Genomic DNA, 21,930 nt, shown 5'->3' on the forward strand with positions numbered 1-21,930 from the left:
TAATCACCCTTTGGGTGAAGAAGTACTTTCTTTTATCCGCTTTAACCTGTCTGCTCAGCAATTTCATCGAATGCCCACGAGTTCTTGAATTGTGAGAAAGGCAGAAAAGTACTTCTTTCTCAACTTTCTCCATCCCATGCATTATCTTGTAAACCTTTATCATGTCACCCCGCAGTCGACGTTTCTCCAAGCTAAAGATTCCCAAGCGTTTCAACCTTTCTTCATAGGGAAAGTGTTCCAGCCCTTTAATCATTCTAGTTGCCCTTTTCTGGACTTTCTCCAATGCTATAATATCCTTTTTGAGGTGCGGCGACCAGAACTGCAAACAGTACTCCAAATGAGACCGCACCATCGATTTATACAGGGACATTATGATACTGGCTGATTTGTTTTCAATTCCCTTCCTAATAATTCCCAGCATGGCATTGGCCTTTTTTATTGCAAACGCACACTGTCTTGACATTTTCAGTGAGTTATCTACCATGACCCCAAGATCTCTCTCTTGGTCAGTCTCTGCCAGTTCAAATCCCATCAACTTGTATTTGTAGCTGGGATTCTTGGCCCCAATGTGCATTACTTTGCACTTGGCCACATTGAACCGCATCTGCCACGTTGATGCCCACTCACCCAGCCTCAACAGATCTCTTTGGAGTTCCTCACAATCCTCTCTGGTTCTCACTACCCTGAACAATTTAGTGTCATCCGCAAACTTGGCCACTTCACTGCTCACTCCCAACTCTAAATCATTTATGAACAAGTTAAAGAGCATGGGACCCAGTACCGAGCCCTGCGGCACCCCACTGCTTACCGTCCTCCACTGCGAAGACTGCCCATTTATACTCACTCTCTGCTTCCTATTACTCAGCCAGTTTCTGATCCCCAAGAGGACCTGTCCTTTTACTCCGTGACTCTCGAGCTTTCTAAGGAGCCTTTGATGAGGAACTTTATCAAAAGCTTTCTGGAAGTCAAGGTAAACAACATCTATCGGGTCTCCTTTGTCCACATGTTTGTTCACCCCCTCAAAGAAATGTAACAGGTTAGTGAGGCAAGATCTTCCCTTACAGAACCCATGCTGAGTCTTCCTCAATAACTCGTGTTCATCAATGTGCCTACTCATTCTGTCCTTGATAATGGTTTCTACCAACTTTCCCGGTATTGAAGTCAGACTGACTGGCCTGTAATTTCCCGGATCTCCTCTGGAACCCTTTTTAAAGATTATGTGTAATTAATTTTTTAAAAGAAGAATGTCAATATTTGTGTACACAATAAACATCCCAAATGGTTTATTCATTTCACAGAAGTTTATTCCACTTGTAAACAACACTGGTTTATAATAGGGGAGGATGCAGACCCTATTCTTAAGAATTATGAAGCCCTTGTGGGGAGAAACCTTGTCTTAAGACTACATCTGACCTCTCATTTGTACAGATGCTATTATCAGGAATTGGAACAGCTAAACAAATACTAGAGATTGAATTGGCTTTTCTGGCTGAGTCTGCTGTAAGATGATGCTATCTTGGAGGGACACTGCATTCCTCAAGACTACCTTGCTGTGTACCTGGCTAGGAAATAAGCTTCTGTTCCAGGTGCTTATTTTCTGGCCCCTTCTCCACTAGAACTACTTAACCTATGTTTGTTTCATGAGCTGGTGTGTACCTGAAGATCATCTGGCAACTGCTGAAGATACCATATATGATTCTAATTACATTCACCAGTGTCTGATTTATTTGAGTATTCATAATTTAACTTACACATCAAAGTAAGAAAGATTCATTGATGCGTGCTCTGGTTACATTTCCTCAAGATAAAAACCCATACATTGTCAGTCCGATAGTTAGACTCAAAGTACAAATAAATGACAGTGGGTTTATTGGAAGCTAGAGAGAGGAGTTACATAAAAATGCATCTAGAGATTTCAGTCAGTGCTGTTACGTCTTTCCTTTTGCTCCTGTAGGGTCATTATCCTGCCCTTCAGATGATAGCAGCTGAAAAACATAATGGTGGTGGACACAATCCCAATTGCTAGGGCCAGGGGGTTTAAGGGATCATGTCTTGCCTACATCATAATTCAGAAAAGTAGTTGCTCTACTCCCTTCTAGGCAGGGCCAGCCTCAATATAATGCAGGGCAGCTGTCAGGGCCCAGAGACAGAGCCTCTCCAACCACATGCTGCCAGGAACAGACCTGCTGGTGTCAATGGTGGCACTCCTAGCAGGCAAAGTGGTGGTGTTCCTCTCTTAATTCACCACCCAGCACTACTGGGGAAAGGACATATGGTTAGTAGGAAGGCTCACAAACAGGTGGGGGAAGGAAAAAAACAAAGGAAGGCGGAGATGTGGGTTGCTGAAAGGAAGGCATGAGTGGGAGTCCTGGTTGTGCTCAGAGGAGAAGAGGGGGGCTTTGGATACTCTCTGCCTGGCCCCCTCCAAAACATGAAATAGTTCTTGCTTCTAGGACTACTTGATATGAATGGTACAGAGCCCAGAAGAGTCCTGGAAGATGGAGGTACAGGCTCTGCCTGCTACACTGTTCCAGTTTCCTAGTTGAACCATTATTTTCCAGCCCCATATGGTTCTAAAAAAGGGAGCATGAAAACAAAGATGAACATGAAGGACTTCAGTCAGGCCTCTTCCCTGAGTGGAACAACTCAAGGCACCACAAGTTGCCAAAATTGTTGGAGAACTGGGTTGGGAGAATCCAATGCTTTGATGATGATGATATTGGATTTATATCCCGCCCTCCACTCCAAAGAGTCTCAGAGCGGCTCACAATCTCCTTTACCTTCCTCTCCCACAACAGACACCCTGTGAGGTGGGTGGGGCTGGAGAGGGCTCTCACAGCAGCTGCCCTTTCAAGGACTACCTATGCCAAAGCTATGGCTGACCCAAGGCCATTGCAGCAGGTGCAAGTGGAGGAGTGGGGAATCAAACCCAGTTCTCCCAGATAAGAGTCCGTGCACTTAACCACTACACCAAACTGGCTCTTTGGATCACATATAGATAAAAAAAAATTGCCTTGTATGTTTCATAGCCACTCATTGTGACAAGACTGCAGAATCTCTTGTTGCTCCTCCCACAATGGATTATTGTACCTAGACAGGTCTTTACCCAAAAGCAAAGTCTGCAGAAGTTCCTGACCCAACACAGCATTCATTTAGGGACTGGGCTTTGTCCAGATCCTTATGCTGCGTATGACCAGCCATTCAGTCTGATCTCGAGTTACCACAATGCGTATGCACTCTGGGGCAGAGGCTGCTATGTTCTCCAGGCCCTGTCTGTCAAAGTTTCCCTTCTCAAACAGTCCAATAGAGGTGTACATGTTACAACCTTTACCATCAGTTTTCTTCTGAGTGCCCAACTCAACAAGCCCTGACCGGAGATAGTCTTCATGGTGCTTTTCAGACCCTGTTTGGATCTGTATGTGCAATATACATGCAGGCTGCTTGAACACAATGGTGAATGAGTTTCCAGCTGAGGGGGCCTTGCCCCAGAAGTACTCCTCTGAGTTGGTATAGGCCTTATAGGGTAAGTAATTCTCAAAACTGGCAATATCTGTTATCATGTCTGCAGGGGGATTGTCAGGAAACATATTAGGATTCTCTTCAAAATCTTCATCTTTCAGTTTGTTTGCTGTGCCTTGGAAGGAGGAGTAGAGGCCAATGTGCTGGAAAAGGGATGGCTTGAAACGAATCACCTCCTTCTGGGTAAGAAGAAGTCGAAAGTGTCCAAGAAGCCAGTCACATGGCATTTCTTGGTAAAAGAGTAAGAGAAACCGAGAAAGCTGGGGAAGGTCACTGGAGTGGTAGAGCTTGCCGATGTAGCCAAGCTTGGAGAATTCCAAGGTGACCCAGTAAGACCTCTTCTGAGATTCCAGCACCCTTCTGATCAATGAGAAGAAGTTTTTGGCACACCGGACATCATCCTCGATCATAAGGTAATAGGTGGAGAGGTTGGCCGCAAAGTTCATAAGGTAGGCATAGTCTACATTCTGCTTTGATCTGAATTTCACACGATCTTTAGCATCATTAAAGTTCTGTTTTAAGCCTTCTAGGGAAGGATAATATTCATGAGGGGCATGTATAACTAGTAGATGGCCCAGCAAGATTTCATGAGGAAATCCCTTGGCAATATTCGCCACAACCTGAGCATTCCACTCCTGGTCTGGATCAGCTAGATGCACCACTACCACCATCTCATTCAGCTCTTCACGTGTTGACTGTTCAAAGATGGACCTCAGTGTCTCCAGGAGGTAGTTCCCTTTCTTCCGTTTTACAGAACACAGTCCCACAGTCAGAAACTCTGAAACATGGAGCCAAAAGATATACTGTGTTAATCCAAGACATTTTAGCAATTACAGCATCAGGCATATCACTTCTAATCAATGCCAAATATAGGCTTCTCTCCATTTTTGCACAAGTTGCCCCAGAGCTGTGAGTTGGTGCGCCGCTATTCTGCAGCAAGCGAAATCCTCTGACAAGCAGTTTCTACTTGCTGCAGAAAAGCAGCATGCTAACTAGCAGCTCCATGGCAGTTTATGCAAAAATGGAGAGAAGCCCGGGGGGCAAAAGGGCTCTCTGCCCAGAACAGGCCCTAGTGTGAAATCAATCTTACTCTTATGCTTTGCTTGAAAGCTTCCCAGAATTATTTGGTTAGCCTGTATGGGAAACAGGATGATGGGGTTTTAGTATGGTGTAACAGGGTTCTTCTTATGAACACTTCATATATCCAATGAATATTGTCTAATTTAAAAAAACATTTCACAGTAAGGTAGGTCTAAGACACAGAAGAGGGCAACCAAGATGATTAAGGGGCTTGAGCACCTTATTATGAGGAAAGACTGAAGAGTCTGGGACTTTTCAGGTTAGAAAGGAGATGGCTAAGTGGGAGGATATGATAAAGGTTTATAAAATTATGCACAGGGTGGACAGAGAGAAGAGTTTTCTCCCCCTCTCAAAATAGTAGAACTTGAGAGCATCCAAAGAAGTTGAAGGGCAGTAGTCTCAGGACAAACAAAAGGAAATACTTATCTACACAGCAAGATGGGTAGCCGTATTAATCTGTTTGTAGCAGCAGAAAAGAACAAGAGTCCAGTAGTACCTTAAAGACTAACAAAACTTGTGAGCTTATGTGAACCATAAAAACTTATGAGCTTTCATGAGTCACTGCTCGTTTCTCCAGATAACTTCTTAAGAAGTGATCAGTGACTCAGAAAAGCTCATACCCTGCCACAAATTTTATTTATATTGAAGTTGCTATTGGACTCCTGTTCTTATCCACACAATGAATGATTAAAATGTGGAATTCACCACCAGAGGATGTAGTGATGGCCACAGGCAGAGATGGTTTAAAAGGGAATAGTCATGGAAGACTAATCTATCACTGGGTACAAACCATGATGACTAAAGAGAACTTCCATATTCAAAGGCAGTAAGCCTCTGAATACCAGTGCCAGGAGGTAGCTTTAGGAGAAGGCCTTGGTCTCTATGTCCTGTTGTTGACCTCTAGAGTAATTAGTTGGCCACTGTGTAAGACAGGATACTGGACCAGATGGCCCACTGGTCTAATCCAGCAGTGTTGCTTCTTCTTACACCCAGCTCTGAAATTAACACCTAGGAACATAAGAGTAGCCATGTTGGATCAGGACAATGGCCCATCCAGTCCAACACTCTGTATCACACAGTGGCCAATATATACACACACACACACACTGTGGCTAATAGCCACTGATGGACCTCTGCTCCATATTTTTATCCAGTCCCCCCTTGAAACTGGCAATTCTTGTAGCTGCCATCACCTCCTGTGGCAGTGAATTCCACATGTTAATCACCCTTTGGGTGAAGTACTTCCTTTTATCCTGACAGCTCATCAATTTCATTGAATGCCCACGAGTTTTTGTATTGTGAGAAAGGCAGAAAAGTACTTCTTTCTCAACTTTCTCCATCCCATGCATTATCCTGTAAACCTTTATCATGTCAGCCCGCAGTCGACGTTTCTCCAAGCTAAAGATTCCCAAGCGTTTCAACCTTTCTTCATAGGGAAAGTGTTCCAGCCCTTTAATCATTCTAGTTGCCCTTTTCTGGACTTTCTCCAATGCTATAATATCCTTTTTGAGGTGTGGCGACCAGAACTGCAAACAGTACTCCAAATGAGACCGCACCATCGATTTATACAGGGGCATTATGATACTGGCTGATTTGTTTTCAATTCCCTTCCTAATAATTCCCAGTATGGTGTTGACCTTTTTTATTGCAATCGCACACTGCCTTGACATTTTCAGTGAGTTATCTACCATGACCCCAAGATCTCTCTCTTGGTCAGTCTCTGCCAGTTCACAACCCATCAACTTGTATTTGTAGCTGGGATTCTTGGCCCCAATGTGCATTACTTTGCACTTGGCCACATTGAACCTCATCTGCCACCTTGACGTCCATTCACCCAGCCTCAACAGCCTTTGGAGTTCCTCACAATCCTTTCTGGGTCTCACAACCCTGAACAATTTAGTGTCATCTGCAAACTTGGCCACTTCACTGCTTACTCCCAACTCCAGATCATTAATGATCAAGTTAAAGAGCATGAGTCCCAGAGCCCTGCGGCACCCTACTGCTTATCGTCTTCCACTGCGAAGACTGTCCATTTATACTCACTCCCTGCTTCCTATTAATTAGCCAGTTTCTGATCCACAAGAGGACCTGTCCTTTTACTCCGTGACTCTCGAGCTTACTAAGGAGCCTTTGATGAGGAACTTTATCAAAAGCTTTCTGGAAGTCAAGGTAAACAACATCTATTGGGTCCCCTTTGTCCACATGCTTGTTCACCCCCTCAAAGAACTGTAACAGGTTAGTGAGGCAAGATCTTCTCTTACAGAACCCATGCTGAGTCTTCCTCAATAACTTGTGCTCATCAGTGTGCCTACTCATTCTGTCCTTGATAATAGTTTCTACCAACTTTCCCTGTATTGAAGTCGGACTGACTGGCCTTTAATTTCCTGGATCTTGTCTGGAACCCTTTTTAAAGATGGGGGTGACATTTGCTACCTTCCAGTCCTCAGGAATGGAGGCAGATTTCAATGAAAGATTACATATTTTTTTCAGGAGAGTCACAAGTTCAATTTTGAGTTCTTTCAGAACTCTTGGATGTATGCCATCTGGACCTGGTGACTTATTAGTTTTTAATTCGTCAATCAATTGTAGGACCTCCTCTCTTGTCACCTCAATCTGACTCAGGTCTTTTAACACCCCTTCCAAAATTAATGGTTCTGGAGCAGGCAAATGCTTCTTGTCTTCCACAGTGAAGACTGAGGCAAAAAATGCATTTAGCTTCTCAGCCATTTCCCTATCCTCCTTCAGTAATCCTTTTACCCCTTGGTCATCCAAGGGCCCCACTGCTTCCCTGGCTGTTTTCCTGCTTCTAATATATTTGAAGAAATTTTTATTGTTGGTCTTTATGTTTTTTGCAATATGCTCCTCATAGTCCCTTTTTGCTTGCCTGATCACAGTCTTGCATTTGATTTGCCACTGCCTGTGTTCCCTTTTATTAATCTCACTCGGACTGGTTTTCCACCGCTTACAGGAGTCCTTCTTACCTTTTACAGCTTCCATTACTTTGTTTGTTAACCATGCAGGCCTTTTCTTATACCTGTTTGTGCCTTTCCTAACTTGTGGTTTATATTTTATCTGAGCTTCTAGGATTGTAGTTTTAAATAGCCTCGAAGGTTCCCCAAGGGTTTTGACCGTATTTACCTTTCCTTTCAGTTTCCTCTTCACATGCCTCCTCATCTCAGAGAATTTACCCCTTTTAAAGTTAAACGTGGTTGTGCCAGTCTTTTGGGGCAACTCCCTACTTATACAAACGGTGAAATCAATAACATTATGGTCACTGCTCCCAAGCGGTGCGATCACTTTTACATCTCTCACCAAGTCTTGGGCATTACTTAGGACCAAATTCAGGATTGCCCCACCCCTGGTAGGTTCTGAGACCATCTGCTAAATAGCACAGTCATTGAGAGCATCAAGAAACTCAATCGCTTTCTCTCGACCAGAACACATATTGACCCAATCAATCTGCGGGTAGTTAAAATCACCTATTACGACACAGTTTTTATGTTTAGCCACTATCTTTAATCCTTCCATCATATTATAATCGTCCTCTATCTTTTGATTTTTTGGGCGATAAACTCCCATAGTTAAATTTCCTTTTGGGCCCTCTATTTTGACCCGAAGCATTTCTAGAAGGGAATCAAATTCTTTGACCTCAGTCTTACTGGACTGTATACTCTCTCTGACATACAGAGCCACCCCACTCCAACCCTTCCCTCCCTATCCTTCCAATATAACTTATATCCAGGAATCACCGTGTCCCACTGATTCTCCTCATTCCACAAAGTTTCTGAAATTCCCACAATGTCTATGTTTTCCCCCAACACTAAACATCCCAACTCACCAATTTTACTTCAAACACTTCTAGCATTTGTATACAAACATCTATAATTTCCCAGTCAAGTTTGGCCTGCAACCTTCCTCCTGCTGCCTCAAGACTTCGGCAGGCAGTCCATACTGTTTGTCACCATCTCAATGGACAACTCTGATCCATTACCAGGTAGAAAAGTAACAGTTAATCCTTCATCTCTTTGAGATGAGTCCTCCTGAACCAGAGACATTTCATCTCCTGTCAGCTTTCCCCCAAGATTTAGTTTAAAAACTGCTCTGCTACCTTTTTGATTTTAAGCGCCAGCAGTTTGGTTCCATCTGGCGACACGTGGAGACCGTCTCTTTTGAACAGCTCCCGTTTGTTTCAGAAAGCATCCCAGTGCCTAACAAACTTAAACCCTTCCTCCCTACACCATTGTCTCGTCCACACATTGAGACTTCTGATTTGTGCCTGTCTCTCCAGCCTGTCTCTCCATAGGAAGGCCTATATTGTCTGATTTGTAGCGAAGAAAAAACTCCACTAGCTTGGAATCCATGCTCCTTAGCTTTCTTAAGGATCCTCCTGAATTTCACTTAAGTTGTATCCATCTGGACTCTGCTCCTGGCTCAAAAGCAAACTACAAATACAGGACATGCTGTCCTCAAATGAAGGTACAATGAGGCCTGGAGAGGTCCAAACTGACAGGGCAGCCTACAATACTTTTCATTTGCTGTGAATTTCTGAGCCTCTGTCCATTATTTTTGAGAATTCTTGGAGAACAGGTGAAGTGCCAGAAGACTGGAGGCAGACAAATGCTGTTCCTGTCCTCAGGAAGGGAAAAAATGAGGATTTGGGTAACTACCAACCTGCCAGTTTGACATCTATACCTGGAAAAGTTTTAGAACAAATAGTCCTTAAGCATTTATAAATGATGGCTGTGATCACTAAGAGCCAGCATGGGTTTCTCAAGAACAAGTCATGTCAAACTAACCTTATCTCTTTTTTTCAAGAAAGTTACTACCTTGCTGGATCAGGGGAATGCTGTAGACACAGTTTATCTTGATTTCCATAAGGCTTTTGATAAGGTTCCACATAATATTCTTGTTGATAAGTTGGTAAATGTGGTTTAGATCCTATTAGTGTTAGGTAGATCTGTGACTGGCTGACAAATCACACCCAAAGCGAGCTTGTGAATGGTTCCTCATCCTCTTGGAGATGAGTGACAAGTGTGGTGCCTCAGGGATTTGTCCTGTGGCTTGTTTTGTTCAACATCTTTATTATTGATTTAGATGGAATAAGGGAATGCTTATTAAATTTGCTGATGATACTAAATTGGGAGGGGCAGCAAATATGGTGGAGTCTGGATTCAGGATGATCTTGACAGACTGGAAAACTGGGCTAAAACATATAAAATGAATTTTAACAGGGATAAATGTAACATTTTGCATTTAAGTAGGAAAAATCAAATGCATGGTTGTAGGATGGGGGAGACTTATCTTGGCAATAGTATGTACTAAAAGGATCTAGGGGTCTTTGTAGACCATACACTGAACATGAGTCAGTGGTATGATGCATAGCTAAAATGCGATTTTGGGCTGTATCAACAGAAGTAAAAGTGTCCAGATCATGCAAAGTGATGGTATTACTTTGCTCTAGTTTGACCTCATTTGTTTACTTTTGGATTCCACAGTTTAAGGAGGATCCATATAGACAAGCTGGAACCAATGTTCCCTCTAAGCTGTGGAATCTTGTGAACAAAAATTCTACTTTGTGAGCTACTGGCATTAAAGTTGTGAGTTACTGCATAAATTAGTTTGCTCTGGGGCCATTTTTCCTGAGTCAAGGCAAAAATGTGTGAACTGGAGGCTAAAAAACTATGAGCTAGCTAACACTAACTCAGCTTAGAGGAAACACTGGCTGGAACGTGTCCAGAGGAGGGCAACGAAGATGGTGAGTGGTCTGGAGACCGAGTCCTATGGGAAAGGTTGAAGGAGCTTGGTATGTTTAGCCTGGAGAGGAGATGACTGAAAGATGATATGATAACCATCTTCAAGTACTTGAAAGGCTAGAACAACATAAGAGTCTAGTAGCACATTTTAGATCTTTAAAGTTTTATTCAAGGTATGAGCTTTTGTGCACACACATACTTCCTCAGATACACAGAAATGGAAGATAACTTATAGATGCTTCAGACTCACAGGGCTACCCACGTGGATCTACTTGAAGGCCTGTCATACAGAAGACAGTGCGTCGTGCGGAGTTGTTTTCTGTTGCCCCAGAAGGTTGGACCAGAACCAGCAGGTTGAAATTAAAAGAGTTTTCAGCTGAACATTAGGAAGAACTTCCTGGCTGTTAGAGCAGTTCCTCAATGGAACAGGCTTCCTTGGAGATGGTGGGCTCTCCCTCTCTGGAGGGTTTCAGAAACTATATGGTTCACGGCCCTTTCTTACACACCCAGGGTCAGGAAGCAATTTTCTCCAGGCTAGTTTGGCCAGCAGTCCCAGAGGGGGGGGGGGGGTTGGGCCATATTCTGGGCAAGGAGTGGGGGGACATATTTGTGAATGTCTTGCATTGTGCAGGGGGTTGGACTCGATGACCCTGGAGGTCCCTTCCAACTCTATGATTCTATGATATTATGAATTAAGGGTAGCAACCAGCATGTTTCTACAGCATGGTGGTGTTGCTGTATGTTCCGGAACGTAGCTACTAGATCATAACTCAAAGAGAGATCCTACTTGTCTTTAATATTCTGAGGCAATAGGAGAGGATACAGCCGCTGTGACTCATGCCCTGTTCTGCTAGTTCCTTCCCACACCCTCCACCCACACCTGCTGTTTGTTGAAATCAGAAACCAGCTTGCTACACCAGGTAGGGAGGAGGATGAACAAGAGTATCAGTTGGCTGGCAAAGCAGCAGCTGGTTTTGCAGCTACAGGAAGAAAAAAATGGATGAAAAGTGGAGCAGCAGCAGCCCTGTTCATTCATTTCTTATTCATTGGGTGCAACAGAGGATAAAGCCATGAGAAACACATATAATATATGCTTTTTGCCATATCCTCCCACTGGATGGCAGTGTAAAACCAGCAGTGAAAAGGAAATCCTACTCCTGGATCACAGTCACAAAAGTTTTTCTTGTGTTGTAGAAAAGAAAGAAGCACAGCTCTCCTGCAGAGTGATCTCTCCGCAACCAGAACTGAAAGTAAACTAAGCTAAGAAAGTGGCCCAAGTGATACCTTCCAACTGTTTGGAGGTCTCCCAAGAGACAGGACCAATAAAAAATTAAAGTTACTCTCACCCCAGATTGCAGCTGTGTGATGAGCAAAGAATAAGATCCTAACAGAAAGTCATTCTGTTCCACTGTCCTTTGTGCACTTGGACTTTCCCGCAAAGAGCCAATATGGTATTATAGTGGGTGCCTTCGCACAGTGGCTTTGCAAGTGGATTTTTCCATTTCACACAGTAAAATCTAATAGCAAATTACACTAAAATTGATTATTTAGTGCAGGGGTGGCCAACGGTAGCTCTTCAGATGTTTTTTTGCCTACAACTCCCATCAGCCCCAGCCAGCATGGCCAATGGCTGGGGCTGATGGGAGCTGTAGGCAAAAACATCTGGAGAGCTACCATTGGCCACCCCTGATTTAGTGTATGTGAAAGCACCCAGTGTTGCTGGATTTAGAATAGGAAGATCTTGAACTAGCAAGGTGAGGTGGTTGGAGTACCAGAATGGTGTTTGGGATACCTAGGTTCAAATCCTCACTCTCCCTTGGAAACTTGCTGGGTGACCTGAGGTCAGTCACACACTCTCAGCCTTGTCTACCTCACCGGATGGTTGTTAAAAAGATAAAATGAAAGAGGAGAGAAGGCTGTTGTAAACAATTTTTAAGTCCCTACTGGAGAGTAAAATGGAGTATAAATATCAAAATAAATCAATAAACCAATCAATAAATAAAAACTATGCACAATCACAAAGCTCACAGAGTGACCTCAGGCCAGTCATGAACCCTCAGCCAAATGTACCTCAGTGGCGTGCTGTGAGGATAAACTTTGTGTTCATATAACCTGAACTCCTTTGTGGAAGGGCAGGATAGCATTTAATAAATAAAATAGATGTCTTGAAATGCAAACTGCATTTCTAAGTAACTTGCTGCGCATTTCTGTCAATGTTTTGATTCTGTTGGAGGTATGTGGTACTCACTTTTCTTGAAAGGGGGAATGCCAGCAAAATAATGATAAGAGATACTCAAGACGTTGGTGGCATTGGTTAGATTTCGAAGGCTATGCAGGTTCCAGTCAGCTTGAAGTTGTTGTAGCCCAATATCCTCGGCCCAATGCTGTGCTTCCTCCTGTGGACCCACAGCACAAACAGGAATGTTTAGAAACTTTCCCCACATTCCATAGAATCTGTAGCCCAACACAGTGAGCCAGTTTGGTGTAGTGGTTAAGAGCAATGGACTCTAATCTGGAGAACCAGGCTTGAGTTCCCATTTCTCCACATGCAGCCAGTATGTGGAGCAGTCCTCTCAGAGCTCTCTCAGCATCACCTAACCTCACAGGGTATCTGTTGGGTGGAAGAGGAAGGGAAGGAGACTGTAAGCCACTCTGAGACTTCAAGTGAAGAGTGGGGTATAAATCCAACTATTCTCAAATAGCAAGACAATTAGCAAGCCAAGATTAGTAAAATCTTTACTCTCTCATTAGTAAAAAAATAAGAGCCAAGATGTTTCAAACCCAATGTCTTTGTCATTCCCTTTCTCCTTCACTTTTAAACAGTTTCTCTTGTCAGTAATGTGGGAAGGGGGAGAAGAAGGAAGAAAGAAGGAGGAAATTGGATTTATATCCCATCCACTACCTGAAAGCGTCTCAGAGCAGCTTACAATCTCCGTTCCCTTCCCCTCCCCACAACAGACACCCTGTGAGGTAGGTGGAGCTGAGAGTGCTCTAACAGAAACTGCTCTTAAGCAGAACAGCTCTGCAAGAACTTGTGACTGAGTCAAGGTCACATCAGCAGGTGCACGTGAAGAAGTGGGGAATCAAATCTGGTTCTCCCAGATAAGAGTCTGTGCACTTAACCACTATACCAAACTGGCTTAAGAATATATACTATTCTTAAAACAAAGTCATTGCTTAAGAATATATACTATTGCTTAATACAAAATCATTACTTAAGAATATATACTATTATGCAGCCTCTGCACAATGACAGTCTGTATAATAACATATTTGAACAGAAGTAAAAAAATAGAAGGAAAAAAAAGTAAAAAAGTAAAAAAACAGAAGTAAGAAACTGTTCCCTGGAAGGTCAGCTGCTGAAGCTCAAATACTTTGGCCACCAAATGAGAAGGGAGAACTCCCTGGAGAAGATCCTGATGTTGGGAAAGACAGAAGGCAAAAGAAGAAGGGGACAGCAAAAGATAAGATGGCTGGACAGTGTTACTGATGTAACAAACATGAATTTGAGCAGACTTCGGAGGATGGTGGAAGACAGGAGGGCCTAGTGTGACTTTGTCCATGGGGTCACAAAGAGTCGGACTTGATTGTGTGACTGAACAACAACAAAAAATTTTCAGCAACTCATAAATGCACTGACAAATGACAACAAAAGGGAATTGTGGCCCCCATCAGGCTGGCCCTACCTGAGAAAGCAGATTTGAGGGTATTATTCAGGGGAAATGCATTGACAAATATTTATTATATGTGTACCGTCAATGGAGTTACATTTGTTTAGAAGAAGAATTGCAGATTTATACCCTGTCCTTCTCTCTGAATCAGAGACTCAGAGCGGCTTACAATCTCCTATATCTTCTCCCCCCACAACAGACACCCTGTGAGATGGGTGGGGCTGAGAGGGCTCTCACAGCAGCTTTCAAGGACAACCTCTGCCAGAGCTATGGCTAATCCAAGGCCATTCCACCAGGTGCAAGTGGAGGAGTGCGGAATCAAACCCAGTTCTCCCAGATAAGAGTCCACACACTTAACCACTATACCAAACTGGCTCTAGAGTGGCTTTTGTTGTTGCTGTTGTTGTTGCTTCATTCAAAGCAGGGCTTTTTTTGAGCAGGAACACACAAGAACACAGTTCCGGCTGGCTTGGCACAGCGGGTATGGCCCAATATGCAAATGAGCTTCTGCTGGGCTTTTTCTACAAAAAAGCCATATGTCTCAATGGTGATGTCAGGGGGTGTTGCCTAATATGAAAATAAGTTCCTGCTCGGCTTTTTCTACAAAAAAGGCCCTGATTCAAAGTATCTTGTCCCATTTCTGGACCTCAAAATGGAGAATATGACAATGTGGGAAGGAATAGCTTATTTCCTTGCACTAAGGCAATTCTACAGCAATACCTGTTTCTTGAAGATAATTTGGGAAACAGCTTAAAGGCAGTCCTAGACTTAAAAAGGGATAAGAAAAGAAGTAGCACAACCAATGTCCCTCCTAATTTTCAGTACGTGTGTGCCCAGTCTTTACGAGATGCTCACCATCTCAAGGTCCTTTGGAGTCCAAATAGCCAGAGTGATAAACATAAACACAAGGAGAAATGTGGCTGCTATAAGTGAACGTCTCAGGAAGCATCGCATGACACTTTGGGAAGGAATCCTCCCTGCAGGAGGCTAGCAACTTCACAGGATCTCTGTCTTCACCCTAACAGCAGGGAAAAAAATGTATTAGAAATACCTCAGTGTCCCATCCCAATACACAGTAATAAGGCTTCACTGTACTAGCAAATCCTTCATGAACCTGGGAACCTAATCACAAATCCAACTGCCACAGCAACTTTGCTCTCCAACAATGCATATCAGGCATTTAGAATCATAAGAGAACTATTAAAATCTGTCAACAAACAGAATAGATATTTGCATATTTAATAGACTGAAGATATTCAGGGCTTGATCAAATGGAAAGGTTACCAAGAATATCTGGCTCTTATTTTTTAATTATCATCTTTGTCATTTTCAGTGTACAAATTAAACTGCAGTATATACAGATGATACAAACCAAACACAAAGGCCACAATCTGATGAAGAGTTAAATCTGTTTAAACTTAATTGTGCCCTAGATTGAATTTTTGTGCAGAGCATTTGACTCCATGAAAATAATAAAAGAAACAGCAAAGAGAAAGGAGCTGAGTTATGCATATCCTAAAAACATATGTAAGGAACATAATATATTAAAATTTTAAACAGCCTAAGTAATGGGTATAAATAGTAGTTCATTCTAAAAAAAAAGTTTATATGAAGGATATAGAAGACGATTTATGCCCTTGATTTGGTGAACTTATGTTGGCAAATTTAATAGGGAGAAGGAATTACATTGAGCAATAATAGTAGAACCAGATGGGAAGCCATTTGGTCATATATTAATGTTCTATTATGTTTTATGCAGGGCTTTTTTTGAGCAGGAATGCACAAGAACGCAATTCTGGCTGGCTTGGCATCAGGAGGTGTGGCTGAACAGGCAAATGAGTTCCTGTTGGGCTTTTTCTACAAAAAAGCCCTGTGTGAAACAATGGTGCCACCAAGGGGTGTGGCCTAATATGCAAATGAGTTTCTGCTGGACTACTATTAAAAAGCCCTGATTTTATGCAAAAAACATCCACTTGAATATCTAAATATCCATGGCCTTCAAAAGAGCATTAACAATGGTGGTTTTTCCCCAGTGAGATTTTACTGCAGTCCTAACCTCTAAGAGCCCCATGGCACAGCGTGTTAAAGCTGCAGTACTGCAGTCCTAAGCTCTGCTCACGACCTGAGTTTGATCCTCGGCAGAAGCCGGGTTTTCAGGTAGCCGGCTCGAGGTTGACTCAGCCTTCCATCCTTCCGAGGTCAGTAAAATGAGTACCCAGCTTGCTTGGGGGGGGGGGGTGGAAGTATAGACGCCTGGGGAAGGCAACGGCAAACCACCCCCTAAAAAGTCTGCCATGAAAATGTGAAAGCAACATCACCCCAGAGTCGGAAATGACTGGTGCTTGCACAGGAGACCTTTCCTTTCCTAACCTCTGCCTCCCAGTGATTTAGGAAGGCATCTAAGCCCTGCACAAGCATAAATAGCAGGAGGGTAGAGTTGCTCTCTGAGAGATACATGGCTCAGCCAAAGGGAGGGTAGGTGAGTCATCCCCAATATGGCTAGGCTTTTATATATACAGGATTGTAGAAAGAAATATTGAAGATGCATATATAATCCAAAAATTACAAGTATGAAAAATGGTTGTAATTACAAAATTACAACCCCCCCTCCACAAACACAATAGCAATAAATAGGAACACTATAAAACATTTTGTTTACAATAACCATTACTATTAGCCAGACTGCATTTGTATGGTCACTCAAATTAGGCTTTGCATATGTATAAAAAGTAGGAGCAGTTGGTCAGTGGAGTTGCAGATTAAGTGGCTCTTCTTGGAGCAGTGAGTAGGCTTCCAAAGCTCTCTGATGGGTTGGGCTTTGTGTTGTCAGATTCAGTCCACTGCTTCTCCTCCTCCAGGTGTCAGACAGCTTAACAGACTCTCAAGAGAATTAAATCTTTTGAAGGGAGTGCAGCATAGGGCACAAAATAAAACGAACCAGATAAATTCACAGATACATGCTGGCTAATTAATGGCAGAAACTTCTCCACTTCCTGTGTTCTTGGTAGTTTGATGGATTGGCAACTAGACAACAAATTCCCAAGTTTAAAAATTGGGGCCCTCCAAAAAAATGGGCAGGTAGAGAGGAAGAGTGAATGAAAGAGCAACCTCTCACTATTAAGTTGGCTCCAAATTATATGCAGGGTCCACATACACAGCACTGCCTGCTAGCCAAGACTCAGTCATGATAAGCAAAACAGGAGACAAGGGACGGGGAATTTTGCTGGAGGAAGATGTAGGAAGAGGAATCTGATAAACTTCCCTGCTAACAGAGTACACCTTCCCTCTCAACCCAAGATAACATAGGACGTCACATAGGACCGACCAATGAGGATTGCTGCAGGAAGCGCCACCTGCTGGTGGTAATGAAGAAAAGCTACAGAAAGAATAAAACCCACTAAAAGTCCGCTGGAAAACAGCTCTTGGAAAGTAAGCAGAAACACCGAGGCTAATGCAGCTTCACTCCTGTTCCAGGATTTCAAGTGTAGATTGTACCGAAAAAGCAGGAGCTAGACAGGAGTGAGGCCAGTTTTCAGTGTGGATTGAACCATCTGAGAGGGTAGTATTACTGGCTCTTTTGCCCAGTGCAGAATCGGCCATAGATGCATAAGAAGGCTCCTGGCTGGAGTGGGTGGGGGAGGAGAGGCAGAAGCAAGGAAGGCAAGAAGTCAGAGCAACCAGCTCTTGCTGAGGAAGGAAGAATTATTTTGCCTGTAATCTTGGAAGCCACTTGGAGAAGCCTTGATGGGTGGCGCCTCTAGAAATGTTCAGTATGCAAAAAACTTTGTATCCTCTCCCTTTTTTTTTTTTTTGCAAAATTACCAGCCCTTTACTGTCTTTTCCCCACTGTTTTTGCAAAAGCAGACCAGACATCTCCTGGTCTCAATTACACAGCATCTTTATCTTCCTTACATACATATATGGCCCTCAACATGGTAATACATAGATGATAATAATAATAACAATAAATTTTATTTATATCCCGCCCTCCCCGCTGAGGCATAGAGAGGAGGGTTGAAAAAGCTGAGTGGTATAGGTACCTGAGCTTTGCTTGCTAGCAAAGCACCCAGAATTGTGAAATACTAGTATGGAGAATAAGACCAAGAGGAAGGCTGACAAAAGCAGGGCTGGCCCGTCAATTAGGCAGCAGTAGGCAGCTGCCTAGGGTGCAGCCCTGGGGGTGCTAATTTGGGCCCACCCTCACCAAAGAGGCGAGCACAGCATAGCTCCTGTGCCTCAGAACACACACGCTGCCCAGCTGCCATCACTTCTGGAAGTGCAGACCTGAGAGGCTGAGCAAACGGTGGCTGGCAGTGTGCACGCTCTGAGGTGTAGGAGCTGTGCCGCTGCAGTGGCACTCACCCTTGCTAGGGGTGGGGGGAAGGAGGAAGGGTACGGGTGGTGGGGTGACAGGGTGGGGTGGTGGTGGCGGGGCCTCACCTTGGGTGCCAGACACCCTGAAGCCGGCCCTGGATAGAAGGAACCATGGAGACCAGAAGAAACAATGTTATTGTGGTTTAGGTTTTTTGCAAGAAAGGGACAGGAAGAACAGCAGTAGATGGTGCTTCCTGAGGCAGGAAGAACAGTGTGGCTTGCATGTGGCCCATGGGCTGCAAGTTATGGACCCCTGCTCTTGAGACTTGCATGCTTTCTCCCCAGTCCCTTCCCATGATGAGCTCCTTTCAGCATGCAGCGCTTCTTGACCCCACCCCAAGGTGGGGACAAAAAGGTGGCTCTTTGCTCCCCGTAAATCTTGTTAAGCAAGATGTTGGAATTCTATGATTACTTGCCACCACCCCTAGCTCTTCCTTGTTAGCTGCCCCCCGTTCCAGTGTCACCAGGAGATACAACACTTGGGGCTTATAATAGCATCACAAGAGCAGTCTTAGATGTAAGTGAGGGATCCATGCAAAGCTTCTTAACAAACTAGCTTTATTTCTACAACACATACCTCAAAATACAAGACAGTTTTAAAATACATCTAAGCAAATAAAAGAAAATGAGAAAGGTTATTAGGTTAACTTACAGTCCTTGAACATCTGGCCCAGGCTCAGTGGTGTTCTGGCTATTGACTTCATAGCATGCATACCACCAAGCCATCAACAATCCAATAGCATTTTAACTTTGTACCACTTTGCATTCCAAACCCTTTGCATTCCAAACCACTTTGGATTCCAAACAGCTATATGTGGCTCTGCTTAATGTACCGTACCTCATTCCTCGTCTGAAGAAGTGTGCATGGACACAAAAGCTTACGTTCTGAATAAAACTATGTTGGCCTTAAAGGTGCAATCGACTCCTATTTTGTTCTACTACTTCAGACCAACACGGCTGCCTGCTTGGATCTATCAGAACTGCACTGTGAGCTAAACTCAGATATTTCTGTGCTTTGGGTGCCTTCTTTGCTGGCTTGGATGGAGAATACGAGGGAGGAATTGAAATTATTTGCTTCTGCTGGGACAAGGTCTCTCTGTGGGTCACCACTGCACCCCTACTGCTGTAACAGGGTTTCTCACCTCGACATGAGCCCTCAGACAGGCAGGAAAGAGGCTGAATACCTTCTCCTTTGCCAGCAGTTCCAGGAGTTATGGGACCAAGACAACTTCCTCCTCTTCAGTCCACCTGTTCAACAGATTAAGCACTCACATGATGTCATGCCTGCCCAGGGATCACCTGGTCTTCGGTGTGGTGTTTAGAAGTCCAACGGCACAGTGGTGTTCTCCTCCCAAATCTCGTCTTCTTCCTTACTCCAAGCAGCTCATAGTCCTTGGGCTCTGTGGGCTATATCTTGCCCCAAAATTCTGACAGCCTGTCCATTACTTGGGGAGCTAAAGCTCTCAGGTAGTTTGCTTCCAAGAGCTGTTGGATTTCACATTCATGCTCAAAATTCATGAGGAAGAGCTACACAACCCACTCATTCTCACATCTCTGCAAAGATTTGTGGTCAATTTTGGCAGGGCTAGGAGCTGCTCTGCCTCCCTCATTCTCCCATCCTTGCATTGACTGTCATCGACTGGATGGCTGTTGTGTAGGCAGAAAAATTTTGATTTCTGCAGTCCCACCTACTTGACAGCCATTTTCCCTGCTCCTTTCTCCACAGTGGCCATTTCCCCTCATCACAACTTTGAGGGGGGGGGGAAGCTTTTTAAAATTGGCAACTGAATATTGTCATAATGATATAAAAACCTGTTCTAAGGCAAAGGCATTAAGCACCACTATATAACAATAACCTGAGTTTCCTATGTGCTCAATGTCATAAACCTCTTTCCCAGGCTATATCTGAGGATTTTAATTGTCCCATGCTTCACAAACAAGCATGTGTTATTTCATGGCTTATTTCCTCTTCTCATGAGACTCAGTTGATCAGCACACTTATTTATTACGTATATTACCCCAGCTTTGTCACCAATGGGAGAATGTGCCTTTTTGTCAGTTCTCCCTACCTAAATCAAGGTAGATCCGCACAATGACTATAATATAAAGGCTTCCTTTTCTGCCTTCAGCTGCATGGAATTGAAATAAGGGTTTTATACCTCACAATAGTGCTATATTTCCTTGTTCTAAAAAAAACCCTGGCAATGCCCATCTCCAAGGAGTTCCATGCTTACTTCATATTAAGCCTGGCTCAGGAGATTTGTGCTGTTCCCCACAATCCTCGCTAACTTCAGCAGAGCTAATTAATTACTACTTCCTGTAATTCCTGCTGCTTCAACTGGGGGTGGGCTTTAAGTATTCCTTTTCAACAAATGTGATCATTCATTTTTAAAATTCTTGAAATCATGCAATTTTGAAATTAAAATTATGAAAAATAAAAAGAGCACAGGTTGCATTTGAGAAGAATGCAATAATTGAAGCTTTCTCTCCCACCCACATCCCAAGAAAGGGAACTGATTAAGAATGAATTCAAGAAGTAACCAGTCAAGGACCAAGGAGAGGTAATAAACAGGAAGAGAAGCCATTTCCAACCCACCCCTCTTTAAATCTCTTTACCTCTCTCCTTTCATAGCAACCTCTGAATATCTGTGGTCCATGGTTAGTTTGTGGATAGGGCTGCCAGTTCTGTGTTGGAAAATACCTGGAGGGTGCATCCAGGAGAGAGCAGGGTTAGGGAGGATAGCAACCCTACTTGTGGACAGTTCTCTGCCAGGAAAGGCTTCACTTATTATACTTCAGCAGACAATGTGTGTGTTTTTTCCTTCATAATTGTGCTCCTCAGGGCTTTGCTTGTAGAAAAAGCCCAGCAGGAGCTCATTTGCATATTAGGCCACACACCCTGATGCCAAGTCAGCCAGAACTGTGTTCCTGTGCGTTCCTGCTCAAAAAAAGCCCTGGTGCGCCTAATGCCATTAGGAATGTTAAAACAAACAAACAAACAAACAAACAAAAACAATCACATTTGTTGCAAAGGAAAAGGTAGCCCTACTCAGGTGAAGGATCTATTTGGAATGCAGGGGCATCAGACCCTCTACTGAGGAAGCAATATCAGAACTGTTACAGAAAACCCAGAGACAACAAAATTAAAAGATACAGCAGTCATTGAATCCCTCAGTAGCGTTTTGTCAGTCCCCATGTTAATGGCTGGTGCCACAAATGTTTTTTTTTTTAACTTAACACCACAAAAGGGTCTGGAAAAAATGCAGCAAAAGAAATGATTGGGATAGGCCTTAAAAAAAAAAGTGGCCTTGCAAATTAAATCACTCGTGCGCAAAGAGCCATAATACAACCTGGCTTTTATCCCAGTTATGAAAAGCCAGCCTCTCTACATCTTCATCCAATAAGTTTCCTTTCAACAATGTAAGTGCTCAGGTGGCCAAAAGGGATAGTAGCACAGGAAGGAACCTGAGATTCATGCTTGACAGAGAAGCCAGGCATTCCAAAGAAAGCCTGCCATTAAAAAAAAAATTCAG

The 21,930-nt window shown here is 43.4% G+C and overlaps 1 protein-coding gene across 1 annotated transcript; it reads right to left on the reverse strand.

Moving 5' to 3' along the window:
• Positions 1 to 1,282: 1,282 nt before the first annotated feature.
• On the reverse strand, positions 1,283 to 15,035 carry LOC132566253 (alpha-1,6-mannosyl-glycoprotein 4-beta-N-acetylglucosaminyltransferase-like). Its single transcript, XM_060231090.1, has 3 exons — positions 14,879 to 15,035; positions 12,601 to 12,748; positions 1,283 to 4,297 (listed from the first exon to the last, which is right to left on the reverse strand). The coding sequence occupies exons 1-3, from the start codon at positions 14,975 to 14,977 to the stop codon at positions 3,153 to 3,155; spliced, it is 1,392 nt and encodes a 463-aa protein (XP_060087073.1). The 5' UTR covers positions 14,978 to 15,035; the 3' UTR covers positions 1,283 to 3,152.
• Positions 15,036 to 21,930: the final 6,895 nt, after the last annotated feature.

This window comes from Heteronotia binoei, chromosome 2 (assembly GCF_032191835.1).
Source record: "Heteronotia binoei isolate CCM8104 ecotype False Entrance Well chromosome 2, APGP_CSIRO_Hbin_v1, whole genome shotgun sequence".
Lineage (NCBI taxonomy): Eukaryota > Metazoa > Chordata > Lepidosauria > Squamata > Gekkonidae > Heteronotia > Heteronotia binoei.

Excerpts from the sequence above, each read along its gene's own strand:
- LOC132566253 (XM_060231090.1), bottom strand. The coding sequence starts at position 14,977 with ATGCGATGCTTCCTGAGACGTTCACTTATAGCAGCCACATTTCTCCTT. Across the intron at positions 12,749-14,878 it reads CTCCAAAGGACCTTGAGATG|GAGGAAGCACAGCATTGGGC; the intron begins GTGAGCATCTCG and ends GTGGGTCCACAG. Across the intron at positions 4,298-12,600 it reads CATTCCCCCTTTCAAGAAAA|AGTTTCTGACTGTGGGACTG; the intron begins GTGAGTACCACA and ends TCCATGTTTCAG.